The 25,899-nt window shown below is 40.5% G+C and overlaps 1 protein-coding gene across 1 annotated transcript; it reads right to left on the reverse strand.

Annotated features, from left to right (window-relative positions):
• Positions 1–153: 153 nt before the first annotated feature.
• Positions 154–22,475, reverse strand: LOC134677930 (lachesin). Its single transcript, XM_063536376.1, has 10 exons — positions 22,323–22,475; positions 17,078–17,196; positions 11,714–11,836; positions 11,203–11,359; positions 10,636–10,735; positions 10,232–10,388; positions 9,393–9,499; positions 5,076–5,215; positions 1,961–2,081; positions 154–244 (listed from the first exon to the last, which is right to left on the reverse strand). The coding sequence occupies exons 1-10, from the start codon at positions 22,369–22,371 to the stop codon at positions 223–225; spliced, it is 1,095 nt and encodes a 364-aa protein (XP_063392446.1). The 5' UTR covers positions 22,372–22,475; the 3' UTR covers positions 154–222.
• Positions 22,476–25,899: the final 3,424 nt, after the last annotated feature.

A 25,899-nucleotide genomic window follows, 5' to 3' on the forward strand; every position in this document is an offset into this window, starting at 1 on the left:
AAAAGCGACTGGTGAATATCAAATGATATTTCGTACATCCGAAAAACTCATTTGTACGAGCCGATTGGTGATTTTTGTGTCTAATACAGTTATTAAAGTATAAACTTAGCCGCCATTTTAAACAAGTGGAACAGTACTAACGATATGTGTATGTTTGTGTGTTTGTCCGTCGCTCCGCTGTATCTGCCGTAGTAGAGCGGATCCGGACGCAGGCCCGGATAGTTAATATCTGGGATTGGCGATTCTGAAGAAAAAAAAAGTATTTAAATAAATACCAAAAATCAAAAGCAAACTTATGGTACAAAAGGCGGACTTAATGCCTAAAAACATTCTCTACCAGTCAACCTTAAGACAAAGCAGAGATTGTGGGCGGTGCTTCTAGTAAGTAAGTAAAGTTTATTGCAGACTATACTTTTCTTTATAGGAGTCTTGGCTTAAACTCGCTATCACAAAAAAACGAAAAAACGTCGGGTGTATTTAAATATGATAATAGAGTCTATAGTTCGGTTTTTTAGCATTAGAAATAAGGTAAACAATCTTGATGTGTCTTTTAATTGAAAAACACATTTTAAAAATAAGTTACGGCAAATATGTAACAATTATGAATCTAATACGATCATTTATATTCTTCTGCTTTCATAAGTATGTAATAGTTTTTGATTTTTAAAAGGCGTTTCTCAATTAAAAGTCATGTCAAGATGTCGCTTACCTTCTTGCAAGTTCTTTCTAATGCTAAAAAGAAACGAAGTATAATTACCAATAAAACAAATTCCAAAACATGCAAACACTAAATTTTACTGATACGTGTAAATCTTCAATTTCTACATGGTAAGGGTGACTACTATAGTAAATATTATGTATAACCATGTATGTCGTCTGTTGATGACTTGATCCATATTAAATATACATACCTTCTCCGCGAACGAATTAAGTGAACATTCCGCCCACCAAAGTCCACAGATCTAATAAAACGAAGTCAGGTAACATTCCGCCCACCATAATCCACAAAACTAAACGTTCGTAGTCAAAAATCGTGCTATGAACATCAGTGCTATATAATCAAAAACATACATCGGGATTTTCGGGTCGGGAATGACTTCGTGTATTTATAACTTTGTTTATTGTAAAATAATTACCAAAACTATGAATTAAACGTAGGTAGTAAGGTCCAAATGTGCTTAGAAATGTTAAATTAGTAACGTTTTTTACAGTTTTTTAGGGTTCCGTACCTCAAAAGGAAAAAACGGTACCCTTATAGGATCACTCGTGCCTCTGTCTGTCTGTCCGTCTGTCACAGCCGATTTTCTCCGGAACTACTGGACCAATCAAGTTGAAATTTGGTACACATATGTAAGTTTGTGACCCAAATACGGACATGTAACGTAAACAAATGAATTTTAAACATGGAGGCCACTTTTGGGGGGTAAATGAAAAAATTAAAAAATAAAAATTTTCAAACTATATCATATTACATATCAAATGAAAGAGCTTATTGTAAGGATCTCAAATATATTTTTTTTACAATTTTCGAATAAATAGTTTAGAAGTTATTCAAGAAAATAGGCAAAAAATGACCATTCCCCCCCTTTATCTCCGAAACTACTAGGTCTAAAATTTTGAAAAAAAATACATAAAATAGGTCTATACCTATAGATGACAGAAAAACCTATTAAAAATGTACAGTCAAGCGTGAGTCGGACTTAATTACAGTTTTTGTTCCGACCCCTACGGATTTTTTAAAGAGATTTCACTCACGTTTCACATAAAAAATACATTATTAAAAATTGTGTAATATACGGAACCCTTGGAACGCGAGTCCGACTGGCACTTGGCCGGTTTTTTACCTGTTATTTGGCTAGTGTAAATCATTCCCGACCCGAAAAGCCCGATCAAACTTTTATTGATAAAATATAAGTATTTTACATGTCAACACATTAACACACATAATAACTACACATACCTCCTTAGAACGTGTGTAGCGTATAACCCACACATGAGCAGGGCTGAAGGAGCGACCGAGGTGGCGCCACCAGCGTACCGCGTCTGGCCGCAGGCCGGCGGACACACCGGGATTATGGTTTCTACAAACATGCCACAATAACTACTGTCAAAATACTCAAAATGGCTACTGAGGGCAAACAAGTTTTTGGCAAAAATTTCATTTTTGGTACAAGCTTTTATCGCCGACTGTACTTTTCTTTCCACAGGCAATTAATACTCATCGAGACAATTATGAAAACCCCAAACAGAATTAAGTTTGGTTGTTTTATCACATAGTTCCTATGGCCACCTCTGGTCTGCATCATCAGATCAGCTCGATGACACCATAATATCGCATTGTCACCCGACATACGTATGTATGCAAAATTTCGCTCAATCGGAAACCGGGAAGTGGATCAAATTTAACTTGCAAGATTTGATTACAGACAACGGTCAGATGAAACTAAATAAAAGCTTGTAAAAAAAAATACAACCGACTTCCAAAATGCATAATTAAAAAGGTGTTAAAGTTAGACCAACAAAAGTCTGCAGCGATTTTGATAGCCCACGCAGTGCTAGTGTTATTTATACGTCATAATTTCGTAGAAGTTTGGTGTTTAAAATAACACTTGCACTGCGTGCACTTAAACTTCAAAACGTAATTTAAGACCAAAAAAATTAAGATAATGTTGCCACTGCAATAATTTGTTTGTAAAATAGTAAATTCATATTGATAAATAATCACGCTAAGATAATTTATTTATTAGTAATTTTACTCCTCTTCTTCTTCCTCGCGTTATCCCGGCATTTTGCCACGGCTCACATAGGAGCCTGGGGTCCGCTCGACAACTAATCCCATGATTTGACGTAGGCGCTAGTTTTTACGAAAGCGACTGCCATCTGACCTTCCAACCCAGAGGGGAAACTAGGCCTTATTGGGATTGGGATTAGTAATTTTACTCCTACGATTTAAAAAAGTACCTAGGTACTTTTATTTACTTATTTTTATATAAATACAAGACGCGCTGGTAAAAAGTGGCAACATTTTCTTACTTTTTTGGGTCTTGAATTACGTTTTGCAGTATACATACATAGATATTGGTACTACATATGGGGCATTATCTATGAAAAGGGACCTTATTATCGATGGCGCTTACGCCGCACAGCGTCGCGCGGCATTGCATTTATATCGGAGCATCGTTAATAATGGCGTAAGCGCCATCGACAATAAGGTCCCTTTTCATAGATAACATCACATATTATTATGACTCAATGAGCCTCAGTAATATCCTCCTAAGGCCCAGCCATACAAATGAAAAATGCAATATTTGCCACAGAAACTTGAACCTTTACTGTAGGAAATAGAGTTGATATTGCGTTGATCAAAAAATGAACGAAACAAAGCAAAATCAACTCTGTTCCAATCGAATATGATTTAAATTTTATTGCACTGAATTTGTACTATAGGTAGGACCTTGGGCCTTAGGAGGATAAAATAATAAACACGTTAAATACAAAGTCAAAAGAGAACTTTTGGAAGTCGGCTGACAAAAAACATGCTAAAATAACACTGTTATATTGGAACATTACGAAGCAGAAATGTCTGTAAAATGGAGTCGGACCAAGAAAAGTCTGCAGCGGATTTGATAGCCCACGCAGGGCAAGTGTTATTTTAAACGTCAAACTTCTATGAAATAATGACGTATTAATAACACTTGCGTGGGCTATCAAATCCGCTGCAGACTTTTCTTAGTCCGACTCTATCTAGTGTCTTAATATACTTCAAAACAAAGGGAAGTTCATAATGAAATCTCGGGTTTACATCACAAGCATTGACACATCGCATTTAAAAGAAATGACAAAGAAATATGGTTTCATTTTCATAAGCAAGTTAGACCAAAAAAAGTCTGCAGCGATTTTGACTGCTGTGCACGTATAAGTAACACGCAGTGCAAGTGTTATTTATACGTCATCATTTCATAGACGTTTGACGTTCAAAATGACACTTGCAGTGCGTGGGCTAGCATCGCTGCAGACTTTCCTTGGTCTAACTCTAGCAACATTAAATACCTAATCAAAAAATAAAATAGAATAAAAGCTGTATTGACTAGTCTAAGTACTGAATCCGAACAAAAATATGAGGATAGGTCCAGACCTACAGTCGCCACCAGATATATCGGAGCGGCCAAGGTGCTCACAAATATCTGAACACGCCTCTATTGTCAGGGAGTTAGAGCGCGTGCTCAGATATTGTGAACACCTTGGCCGCTCCGATATATCTGACGGCGACTGTACAAAGGGAAGTTCATAATGAAATCACGGGTTTACATCACAAGCATTGATACATCGCATTTGAAAAAAAAAAAACTACCCCAGGGTAGTTATGAGTACATGTCGGCGACCGATCGTAAAATCCGCCAGATCAAGAAATTCCTAGGCATATCGTGTGAACCGGATTGGAACGCTGTCGGCGGGCCGGGGTTTGCAGAGCCCTGTTCACCACCTGTTGCTGAGCTGCTGCTGCTGTTGAGCTGTGTTGTTTTCTGTGGTTGTTGTTGTGTTGTGTGTGGAGTGTCGTGTCGGTAAACTCAGAATTTTGCGTATATTATATATATTCTATAGAATACACACCGAATAATTCGACGTGGCCCTCGTCAGTCCCCAGCTTGTTGGTGGCCTTGCAGGTGAACATCCCGTACTGTCGCTTATCTATGGTGATGACGCAGAGTGTCGTGTCGGTGAACTCAGAATTTTTAGTATATTATATATATTCTATAGAATACACACCGAATAATTCCACGTGGCCCTCGTCAGTCCCCAGCTTGTTGGTGGCCTTGCAGGTGAACATCCCGTACTGCCGCTTCTCTATGGTGATGACGCGGAGTGTCGTGTCGGTGAACTCAGAATATTGCGTATATTATATATATTCTATGTAATACACACCGAATAATTCCACGTGGCCCTCGTCAGTCCCCAGCTTGTTGGTGGCCTTGCAGGTGAACATCCCGTACTGTCGCTTCTCTATGGTGATGACGCGGAGTGTCGTGTCGGTGAACTCAGAAGCGTATATTTTATATATTCTATAGAATACACACCGAATAATTCCACGTGGCCCTCGTCAGTCCCCAGCTTGTTGGTGGCCTTGCAGGTGAACAGCCCGTACTGCCGCTTCTCTATGGTGATGACGCGGAGTGTCGTGTCGGTGAACTCGTCGGCCGTTGCGAAGTGGGAGATGCTGGAAGGAAGATCAATCATCAAACGGAATGTTTACTCATCACACAACTTATTTCATGCAGGTGTATTAAATGAAAACCGGGCAAGTGCGAGTCGGACTCGCGCACGAAGGGTTCCGTACCATACTGAAAAAAAAAACGAAAAAAAAAAGCAAAAAAAAACGGTCACCCATCCAAGTACTGACCACTCCCGACGTTGCTTAACTTTGGTCAAAAATCACGTTTGTTGTATGGGAGCCCCATTTAAATCTTTATTTTATTCTGTTTTTAGTATTTGTTGTTATAGCGGCAACAGAAATACATCATCTGTGAAAATTTCAAATGTCTAGCTATCACGGTTCGTGAGATACAGCCTGGTGACAGACGGACGGACGGACAGCGAAGTCTTAGTAATAGGGTCCCGTTTTACCCTTTGGGTACGGAACCCTAAAAAAGGCCTATATTGTTCCCGCTTGAGTTCTGAATTCTGAAAATAAAAATTATAACATAAAGGCTTGGCCACATACAGAGCGCGACGCAGCGCCGCGTCCGCGCCGCGTCCACGCCGCGCGACCGCGGCACATGCTAACAGGTTACCGACGTCAAACAGACTGCGTCCCGCCGGTATCACGCCCCGCTTCTGTCGCGCCCCGCGCCGCGCGGCTCCTTGCGTCCGCGCGGCGCGTGCGCAGCGCTGCGCCGAGCGAACGCGGCGGCCCGCCGCGTCGCGCAAGGTCACATCAGTAGGATCGGACGTTAGGCAGCGAGCGGTGCGCCGCGTTCCCGCGCGGCCGCGCCGCGTTCACGCGCGCCTTGAGGGCGTGTTGAGAGCGTGAGGCCGGCGCGATCGGCGCGCGCCCTGTTTGACCAGGCTTCGCGTCGGCATCACGCGGCGCGGACGCGGCGCTGCGTCGCGCTCTGTGTGTGGCCAAGCCTTAAGGGATGAGTCACGCTAGACCGGGCCGTGCCCGGGCCGAGGCGTCCGAGATGTCATTATCTATGACGGCTGATTTTTACTCTTTTATAATCTTTGTTTTCCGTTTCAACGCCTAAAAGTCACGTGTGGACTTCTTAAGAAACCAAGATGGATAACAAATGGTATCAAAATAAGTTGTAAAACTAAAAGGTCACTTAGATACCAATATTATAAAGAGGGAAAAACTGAGCAAAAGAAAAGTGAATATTACACATACACAAAACTGCTGAAGAAATGTATAAATAAGGCGCAAAAGATTAGTAACAGTAAGTACATAGCTAATAGTAAAAATAAATGTAAAGCCTCTTGGGATATAATAAAAAGAGAAACGGAAAACAAAAACATTCAGCAGTATATAGAAAAAATATGTCTAAGCGATAAAGAAATTATGGAACCTCAAGAAATAGCATCTTGTTTTAATAACTATTTTATTGGATTATCGGACGTTAAAGACAAAAAACTAGATAGCCAAAGGAATAGAGAGTCTCCTAAAAATTCAAATTATAACCATAATAGTATGTTTTTAATTCCATATACAGAAAAAGAAATAATGAGTATCATTACTTCATTAAATAATTCGCATGCGGTAGGATTTGACGGTATTTGTACAAATGTCATTAAACAATGTAAATCTCAACTTAGTGCAATTATCACACATTTAGTTAATTTTTCATTCGAAAGCGGCACATTTCCAGAATTACTCAAATTGTCAATAGTAAAGCCCCTGTTTAAAAAAAAAGAAAAAAAGGATATGGGAAACTACCGGCCCATTACTCTTATACCAATATTTGCAAAAATTTTTGAAAAGTGCATGCACAAAAGATTAAGTAGCTTCTTTAATAAATTTGACATAATAAAACTAGAGCAAAATGGCTTTCAAAAACATAAATCAACGACACTTGCTGGTTTCAACCTAATTCACCACATCGTCAAATGCTTAGACGAAAAACAACATGCTACAGCTATTTTTCTAGACATGTCAAAAGCTTTTGACTTTGTAGACCATTCGTTACTTTTAGACAAAGTAGAAAGTTATGGTATAAGAGGTCTTGCACTCAACTGGTTAAGAACCTATTTAAAAAATCGGAAACAATGTGTAGAAATTGTAAAACTCAACGATCTTAATGTAGAAACCGGCTTCAGATCGGAGCTCAAATGTAACGATTTTGGTGTACCGCAAGGTAGTGTACTTGGACCTTTATTATTTATTGCCTATATAAACGAATTACCAGATATAATTCCATATAAATCTGTTATGTTTGCTGATGACGTATCCTTTATTGTTACATCAAAAAAGAATGAAAATATTGAAGAACATGAATGTAAAGTTAATGAGACCTTAAGTAATGTTATAAAATGGCTGGAAATACATAATTTGCAAATTAATATTAGTAAAACCAATTATATACAATTTAACTCCAAACTTGGCGAAGATGTTAAGATTAATATACATTACGGAAATGAGACAATTCAAGAAATGGAAAGTGTAAGTTTTTAAGGACTAATTTTAGATAAACATTTGGATTGGCAAGCACAAATAGGAAATATTCGTTGTAAACTAAATAGATTTGTATATGTACTACGTAAGTTAAGACGCTCATCAGGCCTACATACAGCGTTAGCAGCGTATCATGGATATATTAGTTCAGTGTTAAGATATGGGCTTATTTTGTGGGGAAATTGCACGAATTTTAATATTCCATTCGTAGCACAGAAAAAATGTGTACGTGCTATTTGTAATATAGCCCCATTCAAAACATGCAAACCATCCTTCAAAAAACTTGGAATCTTACCGCTGCCATGTTTATACATTTTGGAAATCTGCATGTTTGTAAAAAAGCATATGTATTTATTTACAACAGCTGAAAGCGCCTCTACTAGAAATCAACGGGATCCTGGAAGGCTGGTTCATAACTGTGTTCCCAGGACAGCACTATATTCTAATCACTGTTTTGTTATGTGCATGAAACTTTTTAACAAACTACCAAAAACGTTAAGAGAACTACCTGTACATAGATTTAGAAATAAATTGATGAAGCTATTGACTGATAAAAGCTATTACAGTGTAAAAGATTTCCTCTCTGAAGATATACAGCCAGATTAGGAGTAGTTTTAAGATTTTTGCATGCTAGTACAACTTGTATAGTACAAATAGCAGAATAAGAAACCAATTGTCACTTACCACCAAAGACACTATTGTACCTACTTATTCTTTGCAAATAAATACTTATACTTATACTGATCGGTGATCACGTGGGGCTTTCCATAGAAAACGAAGCGCCGGAAGCTCCGGCTCGGACACGGCCCGGTCTAACGTGAGTCATTCTTATAGTGAGTTATAGCTTTTTTTAATTGTGTCACTAATTCATACGAACCAAGTAGGTTTAAATATGCTGCGTGTCACGTCCCACTCCAGGTCCATGTCGTATTGCAGGGCCTGGAATATGGTACCACTGTATAAACGGGCCACCCTGTATACCTGTAGTGCTGGTTGTTGGCCAGCTGGAACTCGCCCTTGAGCCAGACGATGGCGGGGGGAAGATACGCCTTCACGTGACACTCCAGGTCCATGTCGTATTGCAGCGCCTGGAATATGGTACCACTGTATAAACGGGCCACCCTGTATACCTGTAGTGCTGGTTGTTGGCCAGCTGGAACTCGCCCTTGAGCCAGACGATGGCGGGGGGAGGATACGCCTTCACGTGACACTCCAGGTCCATGTCGTATTGCAGGGCCTGGAATATGGTACCACTGTATAAACGGGCCACCCTGTATACCTGTAGTGCTGCTTGTTGGCCAGCTGGAACTCGCCCTTGAGCCAGACGATGGCTGGGGGAGGGTACGCCTCCACGTGGCACTCCAGGTCCATGTCGTATTGCAGCGCCTGGAATATGGTACCACTGTATAAATGGGCCACCCTGTATACCTGTAGTGCTTGTTGTTGGCCAGCTGGAACTCGCCCTTGAGCCAGACGATGGCGGGGGGAGGATACGCCTTCACGTGACACTCCAGGTCCATGTCGTATTGCAGGGCCTGGAATATGGTACCACTGTATAAACGGGCCACCCTGTATACCTGTAGTGCTGCTTGTTGGCCAGCTGGAACTCGCCCTTGAGCCAGACGATGGCTGGGGGAGGATACGCCTTCACGTGACACTCCAGGTCCATGTCGTATTGCAGCGCCTGGAATATGGTACCACTGTATAAATGGGCCACCCTGTATACCTGTAGTGCTGGTTGTTGGCCAGCTGGAACTCGCCCTTGAGCCAGACGATGGCTGGGGGAGGGTACGCCTCCACGTGACACTCCAGGTCCATGTCGTATTGCAGCGCCTGGAATATGGTACCACTGAATAAATATTTGGCAATAATAATAACAATGGAGGCCGGCAGAAGTGAAAACTCAACGACATTGTAACTCAAAATATTAATAACAGCGCCATCTAGTACAAAATATCTGCAGCACTATGTATGACTTACATGACTTACTACAGTTATATTAATACCAGTTTGAGGGAAACTCACTAGATGGCATTTAAATCAAAAACATTGACATGACGTCACGCAAGCGCCTTACGCGTTACGCTGTCTCGAGTTTAACATTTTTTCCCCACCTCAAAAAGTGCACAGCGCCGCTAAAGAAGTTTTCACTTCAGTAACAATAATTCAGCCTATATACGTCCCACTGCTGGGCACAGGCCTCTCAAATATGAGAGGGTTTAGGCTATAGTCCCCACGCTGGCCCAGTGCGGATTGGGGACTTCACATACACTTTTAAATTTCTTCGCGGATGTATGCAGGTTTCCTCACAACGTTTCCTTCCAACGTCCTTCACCGAAAAGCTAGTGGTGAATATCAAATGATATTTCGTACATAAGTTCCGAAAAACTCATTGGTACAACTCCATAGGTACTATGTGATAAAACAATGAAACCTATTTGTGTTAGGGGTTTTTAACGACTGTTTTAGGAGTAATTGAATTGAATTGAAAGAAAAGTACAGTCAGCGATAAAAGCTTGTACTAAAAATGAATTTTTTGCCAAAAACTTATTTCTTCTTACTAACCTGTCCTAGCCTGGGCCTGGGCACGGTGATGACGGGCGCGAACTCGACCTCCAAGTTGATATTACGCCGAGCCCCTTTTCCGACGCCATTCTCGGCCACGCAATAGTAAGTGCCGCGGTCTTCTTTGTGCACGGCGGCGATTTTGAACGTGTTGCCCCTGAAAATAATAATACGTTAAATAGGGGATACCAATATTTATTATAAACATTTACATTACAATAGATTAAACATACAAATTATAAACTAAAATAATAATAGGATATTACTGCAATGTTCTGCCGCCAGAGTGCAGCACTACCGACTCAGTAAATTCATAGATTAACACATACTGTGCCTTAATAGCTGTGCCGAATACCGAATAGTTGCCGAATATTCGTGGCATCTCTAATAATTTATTTATTTACCTGTAAATGGATCCTCCAGTCGGCAAGATGGCGTTGTTCTCGCGACGCCACGAGATCTTCGCCGGCGGGAAGCCACCCGCGTAACATTCCATCACAGCGCCTTGAATAATATAATTTAATTAATAGGGAATATTACGTGAAACTCTGCGTAGGGGGCGCCACCACCACAGTCAGGCACAATCTATAAGTTCGTTTTTTTAGAATTCAATAAGGTAAACAATCTTAATGTGCCTTTTAATTGAAAAGCGCTGGTGGCCTAGCGGTAAGAGCGTGCGACTTGCAATCTGGAGGCCGCGGGTTCAAACCCTGGCTCGTACCAATGAGTTTTTCGGATCTTATGTACGAAATATCATTTGATATTTACCAGTCGCTTTTCGGTGAAGGAAAACATCGTGAGGAAACCGGACTAATCCCAATAAGGCATAGTTTACCCTCTGGGTTGGAAGCTCAGATGGCAGTCGCTTTCGTAAAAACTAGTGGACAATGGGATTAGCCATCGAGCTCTGTTTGAAAGCTACACACTATACCACACTTTCTTTACATATATTACTCTATGGTTGTACTTACTTTCTCCTTCGCTAGCGACGAGATTCCTCGTGGAGTTATCAGATATGATGGGCGGTGTGCGGACCTGCAGCTCCACTTCCGCCGTGATCTTGTTCGAGGCTGATATGATGACCTGGCATTGGTACCAGCCGGCGTCCGTCTCCTGGATATCTTTGACCTGACGAAACATGGCAAATTGGTTACGAAAAAACCGGACAAGTGCGAGTGGGACTCGCCCACCGGGGGTTGCGTGCTTTTTAGTATTTGTTGTTGTGGCAACAGAAATACATCATATGTGTAAATTTCAACAGTCTAGCTATCACGGTTCATGACATACAAGACAGTGGAGTCTTAGTAATAGGGTCCCGTTTTTACCCTTTGGGTACAGAACCCTAAAAACCAAATATTGGACTACTTTCCTACTAGTCAAATCGGCTTCTTTTTTAAAACTGTCAAAACTATTTACTGTACATCGGTGGACCTTATGCCTTTTGTAATAAGGTCTCCATCTTGTAAGTGATCTGATACGTACCGACAGTGTGTAAGTGGCGGAGGCCGCGTCATACCGTAGCGAGAACCTAGAGTCTCGTATGATGAGACCAGAGTTGTATGACAGGGGCAGAGCTTCGGTGGTCTTTATCCGGTCGAATCTTAACTGGAAACAATAAAGTTTAAGGTGAGTAAAACTATTTATTTACATAATTAAATATACAGAGGTACAGTCGAGTGCATAAATATTTATACATTTTTTCACCTCATTGCAATGGATTAAGGTGAAGAAATGTATACATATTTATGCACTCGACTGTACTACAACACAAATACTAAACTAAATTACAATATTTGGAGAAAAATATTAATAATACCTAATTCGAATTGCCGATTTCGTTGGAAACAAAATTGCTAAAAATGTGACGTCACACCAGGGGGTTGGGGTATTGCAAGGCAAATGTGACAAGGAGGGATCAAAATACCTAGAAATTCGTGTGACATAATCAACCTTTTAACCGCCTTAGACTGATATACCGGATGTGGCTTGTAATATCAGCAAAAATTTTTACTGTAGGCTGTACTCCTCATACTGACCCACATTAGTTCAGCGACTTTTAAAAATAAGTTGTGGTTTGATTTTTAATACACTTTAAAGTTTATTCTGAAACGCAATATATTGCGAATTTTGTTATGTTTAAGGCGTGACAAGCAACGTCAATCACAATGATATGGCGTGGCGATGGCGTCCATTGAAGATAATATTTATTTTGTATGAAAAATAGGGAGTCTAAATACTTAATCATTTTAAAAAGTCGTTGAACAAAAGTGTCACCGTTTGAGGAGTTCAATCTATGTTTTAATTATTTGCTCGTGTTACAGGCCACACCCGGTATAAGACAAACAAAATTGGACTCTTTTCGCCGCGGTCTGATAAATAAGAAAATAAGACAAACTTCGTTCCGCCGTCGACACGAGCATGCTCGATGAAATATTCTATGGCGGTTAAAAGGTTAATGTTTAGTTTAGTTTATTTATCACAATATACAATTTTCATACAGGTAAAATATACATACATTTCAGCTTGTACTACTTGTCGTATGATGATCGTTTTTTTAGAATAATAATAAGAATTAGAATCGAACATCAAAATATAAAATAAAATAAAATTAGTACATAACACATAACAAATCAAAACAATGCAAATAGAATGACCCCTTTTAGATTTAAGCTAGTTATTTATTTAGTTTAGTATTTAGACAGTTACTGTAATATCTCTATATATATCCAATACGTAAATAAACTAAGAAAATCATCTTTATTTAACATCTATAATATGGGGCATTATCTATGAAAAGGGACCTTATTGTCAATGGCGCTTACGCCGCACAGCGTCGCGCGGCATTGTATTTATATCGGAGCATCGTTAATAATGGCTTAAGCGCCATCGACAATAATGTCCCTTTTCATAGATAACGTCACATATTATGATCAAATTTTTAATTAGGATATCCACAACGCAGGCTTCGTCAGGTGGCTACAAATGCAAATCCGCAACATGCTTCGTCCAAAACAAACCAATGATGATATCCGCAACAGGCTTCGTCATTTTTTTTTTGTAAATAAACTAATAGTAAATAAAAACCGAATTAAGGTAAGTAGTTTAAAATAACACTTGCACCTGGACTATCTAAATCGCTGCCAACTTAGCTTCGTCTAAACTTCTCACTTGATTTTGGATGAATCGTTATTCTGTTTAGTTTAACCGACGTCCTTCATAAAAGCACACTACACTAAGAACAGTAGTGAATCTAAGGCCGCTCGGCAAGTTATTTGCCTACTCTTGCGTTGGCGCTTAGGGTTGTCACTTTTATTGTACCTTCATACTGATACCCGACCCCGCCGCCGCGCCCGCGCCCCGCGGCGGGTTGGTCAACGACACCTTCTCGTAACTCATGAGGCCCTGGTACTTGTGTAGCGCTAAATTCAATTTTTAAAGAGTTTTTTTCTCGATTTTAGCCTCCGTAGCCTATGGAGACTAATAAGTAACGCTAAGCGGTATTCGTAGGCAATGGATGTTCCTAAATTAAGGGTGTCACATGTGCGTTTCTGACTTATGATGCAATTGTTCCTACAATACAATAAGACCGCGGCGAGCTGTACTGAGGCCTACCGAGAGCAGACAAATGCGAGCGGGTGGCAGCGTACTCGAATGCACGCGATCAAAGTCGCGGTACAGCCCACACTGCCGCCACCGTATTCCCCCGTATTTTATGCTAATGTGTGCGTGGCAGCGCGTGCGTACACGGCGTCCGGCGCGCACGCACACATTCAAGCCGGCAGCGGCACATTTATATGAAGATTCACTACTGTTCTTGTACTGTGATAAAATACTGTCTATTAAAAGTATTAAAAGCCCAACCAAATGTCATTTTAATATCACAATTCAAGCGTAACGTAATAAAAATACCACTACTTCCTTTCCATAGAAAAGGTCCCAAATGCGTACCAATTCTTCACACATAAGACCTTGTGGTACTAAGGGGGGTATGATCAAAATTGAATGGTGGATGTGGCCCCCTATACAAAGCAGTCATGCGTTGACTGTGACCCTAGTCATTGACAATGTTTGAGATACAATAAATTCTTGATTGTGTGCTTGTCTTCGAATTGAGCATGGGGGTACGTTAAGGAGTGACTTAAGTGTGTTTTAATGGAGGAGTTCAGTACGTTAGAATGTACCTACAGCCATAGAGAAAAAAAACCGGGCAAGTGCGACTCGGACTCGCGCATGAAGGGTTCCGTACCATAATGCAAAAACAAAAAATGATAAGTATAAAATTTATTATTTTTATATTTATATATCTATTTTATTTAGTATTTTATTATTTTTATATCATTTTGATCCATGATCATTCACTGATATCTATGTGTTAAAATTGTTAATTATGAATCGGTGTCGTCACGCCATCTAGCCGAGTATAGGCTAAAGGTGTGTGCGGCATCTATTCGAGAATGACTATTTCTTGAATTCCGAGGCACGTTTTTTCCTTAGACTTTATTCGTCTTATACGAAGTTACATATGTCTTTGGCAGTAGGTACATGTTTCGCCAGTCACTTGTGACATCGGTGTCAACTAGCGGTACTGAAAATTCCACTTCTTGACGCTAGATGTCCACTACGAAACAACTCGCGTTTTGGCAAGAAAACTGATGTATGGTGTTACCACTCTTTCTTTACTTATATTTCTCTATGGTGCAGCTTAATGAAATCCAAAGATTAAAACATTGTATCTATTCTTTTAACCAGCACCCCAAGCACATGATTGGCGCGACAGTATCTCGCGGCGACATAGACTACCCGTCTTTTACAAACTATGTTAACAAAAGAGGGACGGGTAGTCTATGTCGCCGCGAGATACTGTCGCGCCAATCATGTGCTAGCCCGGCAGGGGCGAATTTGCCCTGAGGCACAGGAGGCCCGGGCCTAGGGCGGCAAGATATTTAGGGGCGGCAAATTGTGACAAAAAATCCGCTGATGGTAACAAGAAATAACTCAAAATGCAGTCAATATTATGGGTGCCTTGAAAGGGGCGGCTACAGGGCCTGGGGCCTAGGGCGGCAGACTGCAAATCCGCTACTGCTTCTAACTCTTGGTGGACTTCGGTCCCCAGGCATAACGCCTGGAGAGAGTATTCTCTATTACGCCTCTCTTTATCTTACCACAAAATAAACAAGGATTTCGGAACACGGATGAGATAACCCTTAATAATTGACCGACTTTGTTGTTTGACCTTTGTATATAATAATAAACACACAGTCCAAATAACAAACGTCATTTAGAGATATTGCAATCAGTTTATGTGTCTAGACTAGTGAATAATAAATATTTGGGGACAATCTTACAGAAATATTTAACTACACAAACGGGTCTACCGCGATATAATTTCATTGTTTTTACCTTTAATTCCGACTTTTCAGCAAACAACAGCAACGAAACAGCAACAATGAAGTTATATCGCGGTAGACCCATTTGTGTAATTAAATATGTGTACAAAACGCGAGAGTTTAAAATGTTAGCCCCCCCCCCCCCCCCACATCTAGCGTCTTTCGAGCGTCGGCGTCTGGTCAGCGCTATGGAAAATGACGTCGCTGCGCAGTTGCGTCGACGTTGCGTCGAGCAGCGGCCATAGAGTTGTAGTGTAGACGCCGACGCTCGAAAGACGCTAGATGTGGGGGGGCCCTAAGGGCATCTTTTTTCTTTCGTATTTTCACGGAAATGTGCAAACGCGTCTTGCTATGTCAGTCAGTCTCTATACAAAAAGTACTGAGGTTGACTGACGTAGCATGACAAATACGAACGTTTCCGAGAAAATACGATGGAAAACAATTATGCACTACATCTGTACTAAGGGTAGTAGACTATGCGATGATATACATACAGTCAGCAGCAGAAGTTGCTAAGCGAGTCAGGTGTTCAAAATGATCTCGACGCGACTTTATTGTTAAGAGAACAAGAGCGTGTCAAGGTAATTTTGAACACCTCGCCCGCTTAGCAACTTCTGCTGCTGACTGTACTTATAAGATGGTCTCATCTGAAGATCAGCGCTGGAAGTCGTCAGCAACCAGCAACATGCTGAGATGGGGCCATTTCGTGACACTTTATTTTAACTCTGTTCTTTTTAGGGTTCCGTACCCAAAGGGTAAAACGGGACCCTATTACTAAGACTTCGCTGTCCGTCCGTCCGTCTGTCACCAGGCTGTATCTCACGAACCGTGATAGCTAGACAGTTGAAATTTTCACAGGTGATGTATTTCTGTTGCCGCTATAACAACAAATACTAAAAACAGAATAAAATAAAGATTTAAATGGGGCTCCCATACAACAAACGTGATTTTTGACCAAAGTTAAGCAACGTCGGGAGTGGTCAGTAATTGGATGGGTGACCGTTTTTTTTTGCTTTTTTTTTGTGTTTTTTTTTGCATTATGGTACGGAACCCTTCGTGCGCGAGTCCGACTCGCACTTGCCCGGTTCTTTATTTATGTCTATTGTCTGTGTATTTACGAATAATAATATTTTATTCTATTCTAATTACATACTCATATACCTACATATAATTATGTATAACATCTACAACTCAGGAACAAATTATTCATGATAAACACACAAATAAATGCCCATACCGAGATTCGAACCTAGAACCATCGGCTTCATAGGCAGGGTTGCTACCCACTCTGCCCTTCTAAGCTAAAAAGCGGTATTTGCATAACATTTTTATTGAAAAGACGGTTTAAAAGGACGTATTTTCAATGAAAATTTTATTCAAATACCGCTTTTTAGCTTAGGAGGGCAGCACTGGGCCAGGCTGGTCGTCTATAGTTAGTTAGATCTAGTTTGAATCTTACCCATAGCACTGGATATTCTTGTGCGTAGTGAACGGAACATTCTAACTCCACCTGGCTGCCGATGTCTCTGATTTGCTCTTGAGTTATGTGAGAGATTGTCGGTGTCCGTTGACCCCATGCTGAAAAAAAATTACAACTACAATAATTCTTTCATTGTAGGGTGTTCAAGTGAAATTACAAATTTGTAGCATATTCTGAGAATTGGCATCAGATGGGTCAAACTAGTCGTTTTTACGAAAAGCAACTGCCATCTGACCTTCTAACCCAAATAATTGAGTCATTCTATGTAATCAATGTATGGGAAAATGAAACAAATTAATATAGTTTTCAAACCTGTGTGACGTGATACATCTAGGTGTACTGTTTAAAATTCACCACTCTCCCCCCCCTCCACCTGACGCTCGACCCCCCCCCACCTTGAAATGTGTCCCCGTTGGTAGTTTTTTGGCATTCTCACGAAAACTATAATAGATATCAAAAAAGTGTCAAGGACAGAATTAATCCTCATTAAATTTAGAACAAAAATGGTCTTATGTGTTTTATTATAAGTTGGACGGTATTCAAGCTATAAGTACTTGTATAACCTTAAAATAACAAAATAACCATACTAGTATGACGAAATGCAGAATATCTTCAAAACGGCTAGACCGATTTTAATAAAATATACCTAAAAAATCACCGCAGTGAAGCCAGCTATCAAACAAAAGAAACTACATCAAAATCGGTTCATCCGTTTCGGCGTTACGAAGTCACAGGTAAACACAGAAATACAAATTTTTTTCAACTGCACCCAATAATTTTGTAAACCGATTAATTTTGATCAATTATTTTAATGGGATCATGTCCCTTGAAGTTTTAGCTTTACGAAAAGTTAAAAAACATGGAAAACGGCCCAGTATTTTTCAAATTATCGGCATTTTCCCGATTTGTGAGTGGTTTCGTGTTATCACGCGCACGAGTTGCCCTTGACCCCTATAAAACGGGGGGTAGGGGAGGGGTTGTTATCAGTCACTTATCAGAAGTTGACCGGTACACATATCCGCATATTTTCCCGTAAAGAAGACCTGTGAAAAATGGAAACCACTGAAGCTGAAGTCCGCCAAGTCGTCCAGCTCAGCTCCTGCAAGAGGGGCGTAGCCAAAGTTCAGTAGCTGCCACGCTGAATTTAAGTCAATCTACAGTTTGCAGAGTTTACCAGAGGTTCCAACGGACTGGATCCTTTACTTCAAGACCAAGAAGCGGCCGCAAAAAGTGTACATCAGAGAGGGACGACCGCTTCATTGTCACAACATCTCTCCGAGATCGACACCTGACAAGCGTTGCCATCCAGCAGCGTCTGCGTGAGATACGAGGAGTGGCTGCCAGTGAGTGGACAATAAGAAGAAGACTTAAGAAAGCGAACTTGACACCCAGGAGGGTCGCGCCACGGCCCCCGCCAGGCACGAAAACCAGCTCTGTTCGCGCGTCGTAGGAAACGTCGTCCCAGAACATCACGGATCCACCGCCATAGGCGACCCTTTCGGAGAAGCAACATTGGGCGAACCGTTCTTCTGGCCTTCTGTAGACTCTTCCTCTTCGGTCACATCCATTCAAGCATATTCTGCACACGTCCGAGAAGAGAACTGGGGTCCATTGCTCAATGGTCCAGTCCATATGATTTTCTGCAAACTCTCTTCGGGCTGTACGGTGTCGCGCCAGCAATCTGGGCCCCGTTGCAGGCCTCCTGGGTGTCAAGTTCGCTTTCTTAAGTCTTCTTATTGTCCACTCACTGGCAGCCACTCCTCGTATCTCACGCAGACGCTGCTGGATGGCAACGCTTGTCAGGTGTCGATCTCGGAGAGATGTTGTGACAATGAAGCGGTCGTCCCTCTCTGATGTACACTTTTTGCGGCCGCTTCTTGGTCTTGAAGTAAAGGATCCAGTCCGTTGGAACCTCTGGTAAACTCTGCAAACTGTAGATTGACTTAAATTCAGCGTGGCAGCTACTGAACGTTGGCTACGCCCCTCTTGCAGGAGCTGAGCTGGACGACTTGGCGGACTTCAGCTTCAGTGGTTTCCATTTTTCACAGGTCTTCTTTACGGGAAAATATGCAGAAATGTGTACCGGTCAATTTCTGATAAGTGACTGATAACAACCCCTCCCCTACCCCCCGTTTTATAGGGGTCAAGGGCAACTCGTGCGCGTGATAACACGAAACCACTCACAAATCGGGAAAATGCCGATAATTTGAAAAATACTGGGCCGTTTTCCATGTTTTTTAACTTTTCGTAAAGCTAAAACTTCAAGGGACATGATCCCATTAAAATAATTGATCAAAATTAATCGGTTTACAAAATTATTGGGTGCAGTTGAAAAAAATTTGTATTTCTGTGTTTACCTGTGACTTCGTAACGCCGAAACGGATGAACCGATTTTGATGTAGTTTCTTTTGTTTGATAGCTGGCTTCACTGCGGTGATTTTTTAGGTATATTTTATTAAAATCGGTCTAGCCGTTTTGAAGATATTCTGCATTTCGTCATACTAGTATGGTTATTTTGTTATTTTAAGGTTATACAAGTACTTATAGCTTGAATACCGTCCAACTTATAATAAAACACATAAGACCATTTTTGTTCTAAATTTAATGAGGATTAATTCTGTCCTTGACACTTTTTTGATATCTATTATAGTTTTCGTGAGAATGCCAAAAAACTACCAACGGGGACACATTTCAAGGTGGGGGGGGGGTCGAGCGTCAGGTGGAGGGGGGGGGGGAGAGTGGTGCATTTTAAACAGTACACCTAGACGTATCACGTCACACAGGTTTGAAAACTATATTAATTTGTTTGTCTGAAAACATATAATGACTGTATTAAAAGGGGATGCAAGGACTTATTGGGATTAGTCGGTTTCCTCACTATGTTTTCCATCACAAAAAGCGCCAGTTGATTATCATACTTAAGTTCCGAAATATTCACATGATAACTCGAGATATTTTACTGCAGGAATTTGAACTTACGAGGGTGGTCCCAGAAGTGACCGACCTGACACACTTAAAGAGGTTTTTATTTTGAGTAAATACTTTTTTAAAACAGAATACCTCTTTATAAAGTTTAAATTTGAAATCCGAACACATAGCGTCGTTTGTCTTTTGTTTAGTAGCCATCAATAGTGAACGCTGTGAACAAATTTTCCGACATGGAGAAAATTGGCCATCGTTATGTGATACAATACTTTCATTTGAAAGGTTTTAGTCCAACTAGTATTAAAACGGAGCTAGATTCTACTTTGGGGGAGTCTGCTCCATCGTTTACAACAGTAAAATATTGGGTGGCAGAGTTTAAACGAGGTCGCTCTAGTTGTGAAGATGAACATCGATGTGGTCGACCAAATGAAGTGACTACGCCAGAAACTGTAAAAAAAATCCAGAAAATGGTATTAGATGACCGTCGATTGAAAGTACGCGAGCTAGCAGACATGGCAGGTATTTCAAAAAGTGCTGTACATCGCATATTAACTGAAAATTTGGATATGAAAAAGATGTGCGCAAGGTGGGTGCCGCGATTGCTCACAGACGAACAAAAAATACATCGCGAAGATATTTCGACCGAGTGTTTGGCAAAATTTCACAACAATAAAGCGGAGTTTTTGCGGCGTTATATTACTATGGATGAAACGTGGGTGCATTATTTCACACCAGAGACGAAAGAACAGTCGAAGCAATGGACTCGAAGAGGAGAACCGGCCCCAAAGAAGGCTAAAACAGTTCCATCAGCAGGAAAGGTCATGGCCTCCGTTTTTTGGGATTGCCGTGGGATAATCTTCATAGATTATCTTCAGAAAGGAAAGACTATCAATGGCGAGTATTATGCCAACCTTTTGCATCAATTGAGTGAAAAAATCTGTCAAAAACGACCACATCTGGCGAAAAAAAAAATTTTGTTTCACCAAGACAATGCACCAGTACACACGTGTGCCAAGGCCATGACCAAAATCCGCGAGTTAAAGTTCGAATTACTTCCTCATGCACCCTATTCGCCTGATTTGGCCCCTTCCGATTATTTTTTGTTTCCTAATTTTAAAAAATGGCTTGGTGGTAAAAGATTTGCCAGCAATGATGAAGTGGAGGCTGCGGTTGATGGGTATTTTGAAGACCTCGACAAATCTCACTACAAACAAGGTGTTGAAGCTCTCGAACATCGCTGGGCTAAGTGCATGGAACTAAAAGGAGATTATGTAGAAAAATAATAAAAAAAAGTTTAGATTTTCTTTTGTTTTCTTTGTCAGGTCGGTCACTTCTGGGACTACCCTCGTAAAATGAAATGACATAAGGTTCAAATTTCTTCAATTTTTTCCCGCCAGATATCAACTTCTTCCCGCCGTGTATGGATTTATATGTCATAATTTCATAGAAGTTTGATGTTTAAAATAACACTCGCACTGCATGGGCTGTCAAATCCGCGCAGACTTTTCTTGGTCTGACTCTATTACTTTGTTTTGAATTGGAACTCAACTTTAACAACAAATTTTTTCAACACTATCTTCCAACAATAAGGTAAATTTGCCTAAAACTGTTAAATAAGGTAAAGGCATGTGAAAAAGGACATCTTACACAAGTTGCACACATTTTTTCATTAAAAAAAATATTTCAACAAAGGATAATTGAATAAAAGCTCCAGTGATACCATCAAAAAATCACTAAAGCATTGACACCCTAATTGTCACTATTATTTAACAAATGGTTGATTTAAAAGCTTACAACTCCTAATTTATTACACCCTTTATCGCGCTTCGGATCACCCCTAGTATCCTGTTTTTACCCAATGGAGCGGCAAAATTAATCGATAGACGAAGGGTGGCCGGTCGCGATCCAAAAACGCTATTTACAACATCAATTTTGAGTGGTAAACCTATTATTAGGCCCTAAATTTAATTCGTAACTAGATTAAAGAGTTTTAACGTTCGAAAAGTCCGTTATACGATGTATCAACTGTACGTAGATGATTCATAAGTTAATATAATGTGAATTCTAACTTGATTTTATTAATTTCGTAACTTTTTAAGCATAAATTAGGTTGTTTACATGGTGTTTTCTTAAGAAACGTGCTAAAAGGGTGTGTCTGTAAACGTATTACGTGCATGGAACCAAAACAATTGAGTACGCGAACACCTTTGTGTACGATACAATTACATACCGGTTTTAAGACTGTTTTTTAACATTAAATGCATACTTTTAGATATGTTTCATTGTAGTTTTAACTTACCTTTCGTTGTTAAACACAGTAATAACGTAATAAATTCATAAGATGCCATTTCACTGAACGTTACACCACACCGCACAACCAAAACTTTCTTAGCCGCTATAGGCGTTATGCCGCTCCGCTCCCTGCTACGTTAAAACGAACGAAATTCAAATGAATGGATCACGTGAACGAATGGAAGTAAGTGGCGTACGCTGGGGTTGCTAGTTTAAAGAATGAAATTCCCGGGAAATATAGCAAAACCAAAAGGAATGGTTGGTTATGTTTTAAAATAATAGTCTTACCATTAAAACGTAAAAAGTTCTACGCAGAACACGGGCCTTTTGTATAAATTAAGAAATAAAGTGGCAACTAACCAACGGACGATTGAAGATGTTGACTAGTAGGTCCTCAAAAATCATCTCGATACACCAAAAAGACGTAACAAAATTGACACAATACTTCCATATTATCCCCAACCTCTTTCCGGTCTGATGTTAAGAGCGCTCTTACAAGAAAAGTCGAAATAATGCAAAATTGATGATTCTAGTCGACGAAATTCAGGACTTTGTGCTCATTATTAGAAACAATGAGTACTTGTTCCAGTAAAAGCGTCTTCTTATCTTTTTAAATATCGTTGTAAATATTAGAAAAAGGACTTATTAAATTAGTAATGAATTTTTTTCTGATGGTCGTTTCCGAAAAACCCCGTGAAGCACTGAACGGCAAGCTCTTATTTGGAAATGTTGAGAAGTTTACTCTGCTAAACCTGGCTATTTTGTATTACTAATACCCTGTACTTTAGGCATATCAAACGATATTTTTCCTACATACCTTTGAGAAAGAGAAAATCAAAGTAAAACGAACTCAATTTTCTCTCCGAAACAAGTGTCAATTTCTACGAAAATCTACTTAATATCGAAGTAATTTTCATACTCAAGCAATCTGCAACGTTTGCTTATACTGTTGGTATACATTAGTGTTTATGAAATTCTACTATAATTTTTTGGCAATTTTTTGAAAACTACTCTATATTACCGATGACGCGCGCTCGCCAGCTCAGTGCCGCGGCAGAGCTTGTACAGGTAGGACGTGTGTCGGTCGGCTGCGCACATTTTCAACGGCGACGACGAGGTTTTTTATCATTGTGTGCGGCGGGCGCCGTGTAAAACGCTATACTGTGTGCGTGTAAACCGCAACGAGAGACTTTGATCCTAGCACTGTTTTTATAGTATTATAATTTATAATGGTACAGTTTAATAAACTACCGGACAGGATTAAAAATATCTGAAACGACCTGACATTCTATATGTATTTATTTGACTCAAGATAGTACTCAGGGTCTGATGATGGAGCCGGAAGGTGGTCACCGGTACCAATCAACCATGCAACTAAACCACTTCGTGTTTAGGCTCGTTTTATTCATCTCAACAAGATCTTTGACACAAGATAGTACTCAGGGTCTGATGATGGAGCCGGAAGGTGGTCACCGGTACCAATCAACCATGCAACTAAACCACTTCGTGTTTGGGCACGTTTGATTCGGCTCAACAAGATCTTTGACTTAAGATAGTACTCAGGGTCTGATGATGGAGCCGGAAGGTGGTCACCAGTACCAGTCAACCATGCAACTAAACCACTTCGTGTTTAGGCTCGTTTTATTCGTCTCAACAAGATCTTTGACACAAGATAGTACTCAGGGTCTGATGATGGAGCCGGAAGGTGGTCACCGGTACCAATCAACCATGCAACTAAACTACTTCGTGTTTGGGCTCGTTTGATTCGTCTCAACAAGATCTTTGACACAAGATAGTACTCAGGGTCTGATGATGGAGCCGGAAGGTGGTCACCGGTACCAATCAACCATGCAACTAAACCACTTCGTGTTTAGGCTCGTTTTATTCGTCTTAACAAGATCTTTGACACAAGATAGTACTCAGGGTCTGATGATGGAGCCGGAAGGTGGTCACCGGTACCAATCAACCATGCAACTAAACCACTTCGTGTTTGGGCACGTTTGATTCGGCTCAACAAGATCTTTGACTTAAGATAGTACTCAGGGTCTGATGATGGAGCTGGAAGGTGGTCACCATTACCAATCAACCAACAACAGACCCTGAGTACTGTCTTGTGTCTAAGATCTTGTTGAGACGAATCAAACGAGCCCAAACACGAAATTGCCTAGTTACATGAGAGACTGGTACCCGTGGCCTCCTTCCAGCTCCATCATCAGACCCTGTGTATCTTCAGTGTCAAAGATCTTGTTGAGACGAATCAAACGAGCCCAAACACGAAGTGGTTTAGTTACATGATAGACTGGTACCCGTGGCCACCTTCCAGCTCCATCATCAGACCCTGTGTATCTTCAGTTTCTTGTAACTTGTTTCTTGTAAATAAGCGAGTACCTATAATTTCTTTCGAGTAATATACGTTCATAAGTACGAGTATGGGGCTATTCATAAATTACGTCGTTTCAAATGGGAGGAGGGGGGGGGGGGGTCTGGACATCGGATGATGGTAGCATGACGTAGGAGGAAACAGAGTCATCCGAAGCATGATTTTTGGATGATTTGAGGGATGGGGGGGTCAAAAATAGATGACGTAATTTATGAACAGCCCCTATGTACATTTGCACTGCATTTAGTATTTTCGTACTTACCAAATAACAGTTTTAGGACTTTATAAGTTAAGTACAGTTAGTGTTGTTATGGTTGATTTCAATATGCTTCGCGAAGGATCAAGAATGTTTAATCCATCATTGTAGTGCGAGTGTGGTAGAAGGGATCGGAATACTGAGCTCGCACGGCCTGCCGCAGCGCGTAAAATACCTAAACTCGCTCAACCCCGAAATGTAATAGCACTCTTAACGTCTGCACTGATGTAATATTTGATTTATTTTAGCTTTCTCAATTATAACCGTATTACATTTAACAAAAATTGTCCAAGAATATTTCAAATAGGTTCCGTCTGATATATATAGACGGTCAAGCAAATCTTGTCAGTAGAAAAAGGCGCGAAATTCAAATTAAATATGAGACGATAACCCTTCGCGCCTACATTTTTCAAATTTGCCGCCTTTTTCTACTGACAAGATCTGCTTGACCAAGTATATTTTCAAAATTTAAAAAAGTAAGTAACCTACTGGTTATGTTACCAACTATACCACAGAATAAATAATAGTACTAAGTACAGAAGACTCACTCTCTAACAAAACGCGTCTGTTACGGTCAACACAGATATGGCCGCTAAGTGGCGACAGCGCCACGCGCGGCTTATGGCAAACCCCAAAATTTGGGCGGAACGGATGTACTTTTAGCTACCTGTAGCAAAGCGATGAAATCGCGGAGTGAGACACGCCTGACTATACCTACATACATAACCATAACCATGTTAGTTAATTGATAATTGTATTACTTACTTTATATTATTTCCAGAATTTCGGATTCATGATTATAACTAGCAACATTCGGCTATCAAATCCTGAGAATCATTCACAAATGCTCTGTGGGTAAAGCAGATGCATTCTTTCATTCGTTTATTATTAGTTCCCTATTCAACGGTAGATGGCGCTAAGTTTAAATGTGTTAGTTCCTCTATTCAC

Source organism: Cydia fagiglandana, chromosome 27 (assembly GCF_963556715.1).
Source record: "Cydia fagiglandana chromosome 27, ilCydFagi1.1, whole genome shotgun sequence".
In the NCBI taxonomy this organism is placed as follows: domain Eukaryota; kingdom Metazoa; phylum Arthropoda; class Insecta; order Lepidoptera; family Tortricidae; genus Cydia; species Cydia fagiglandana.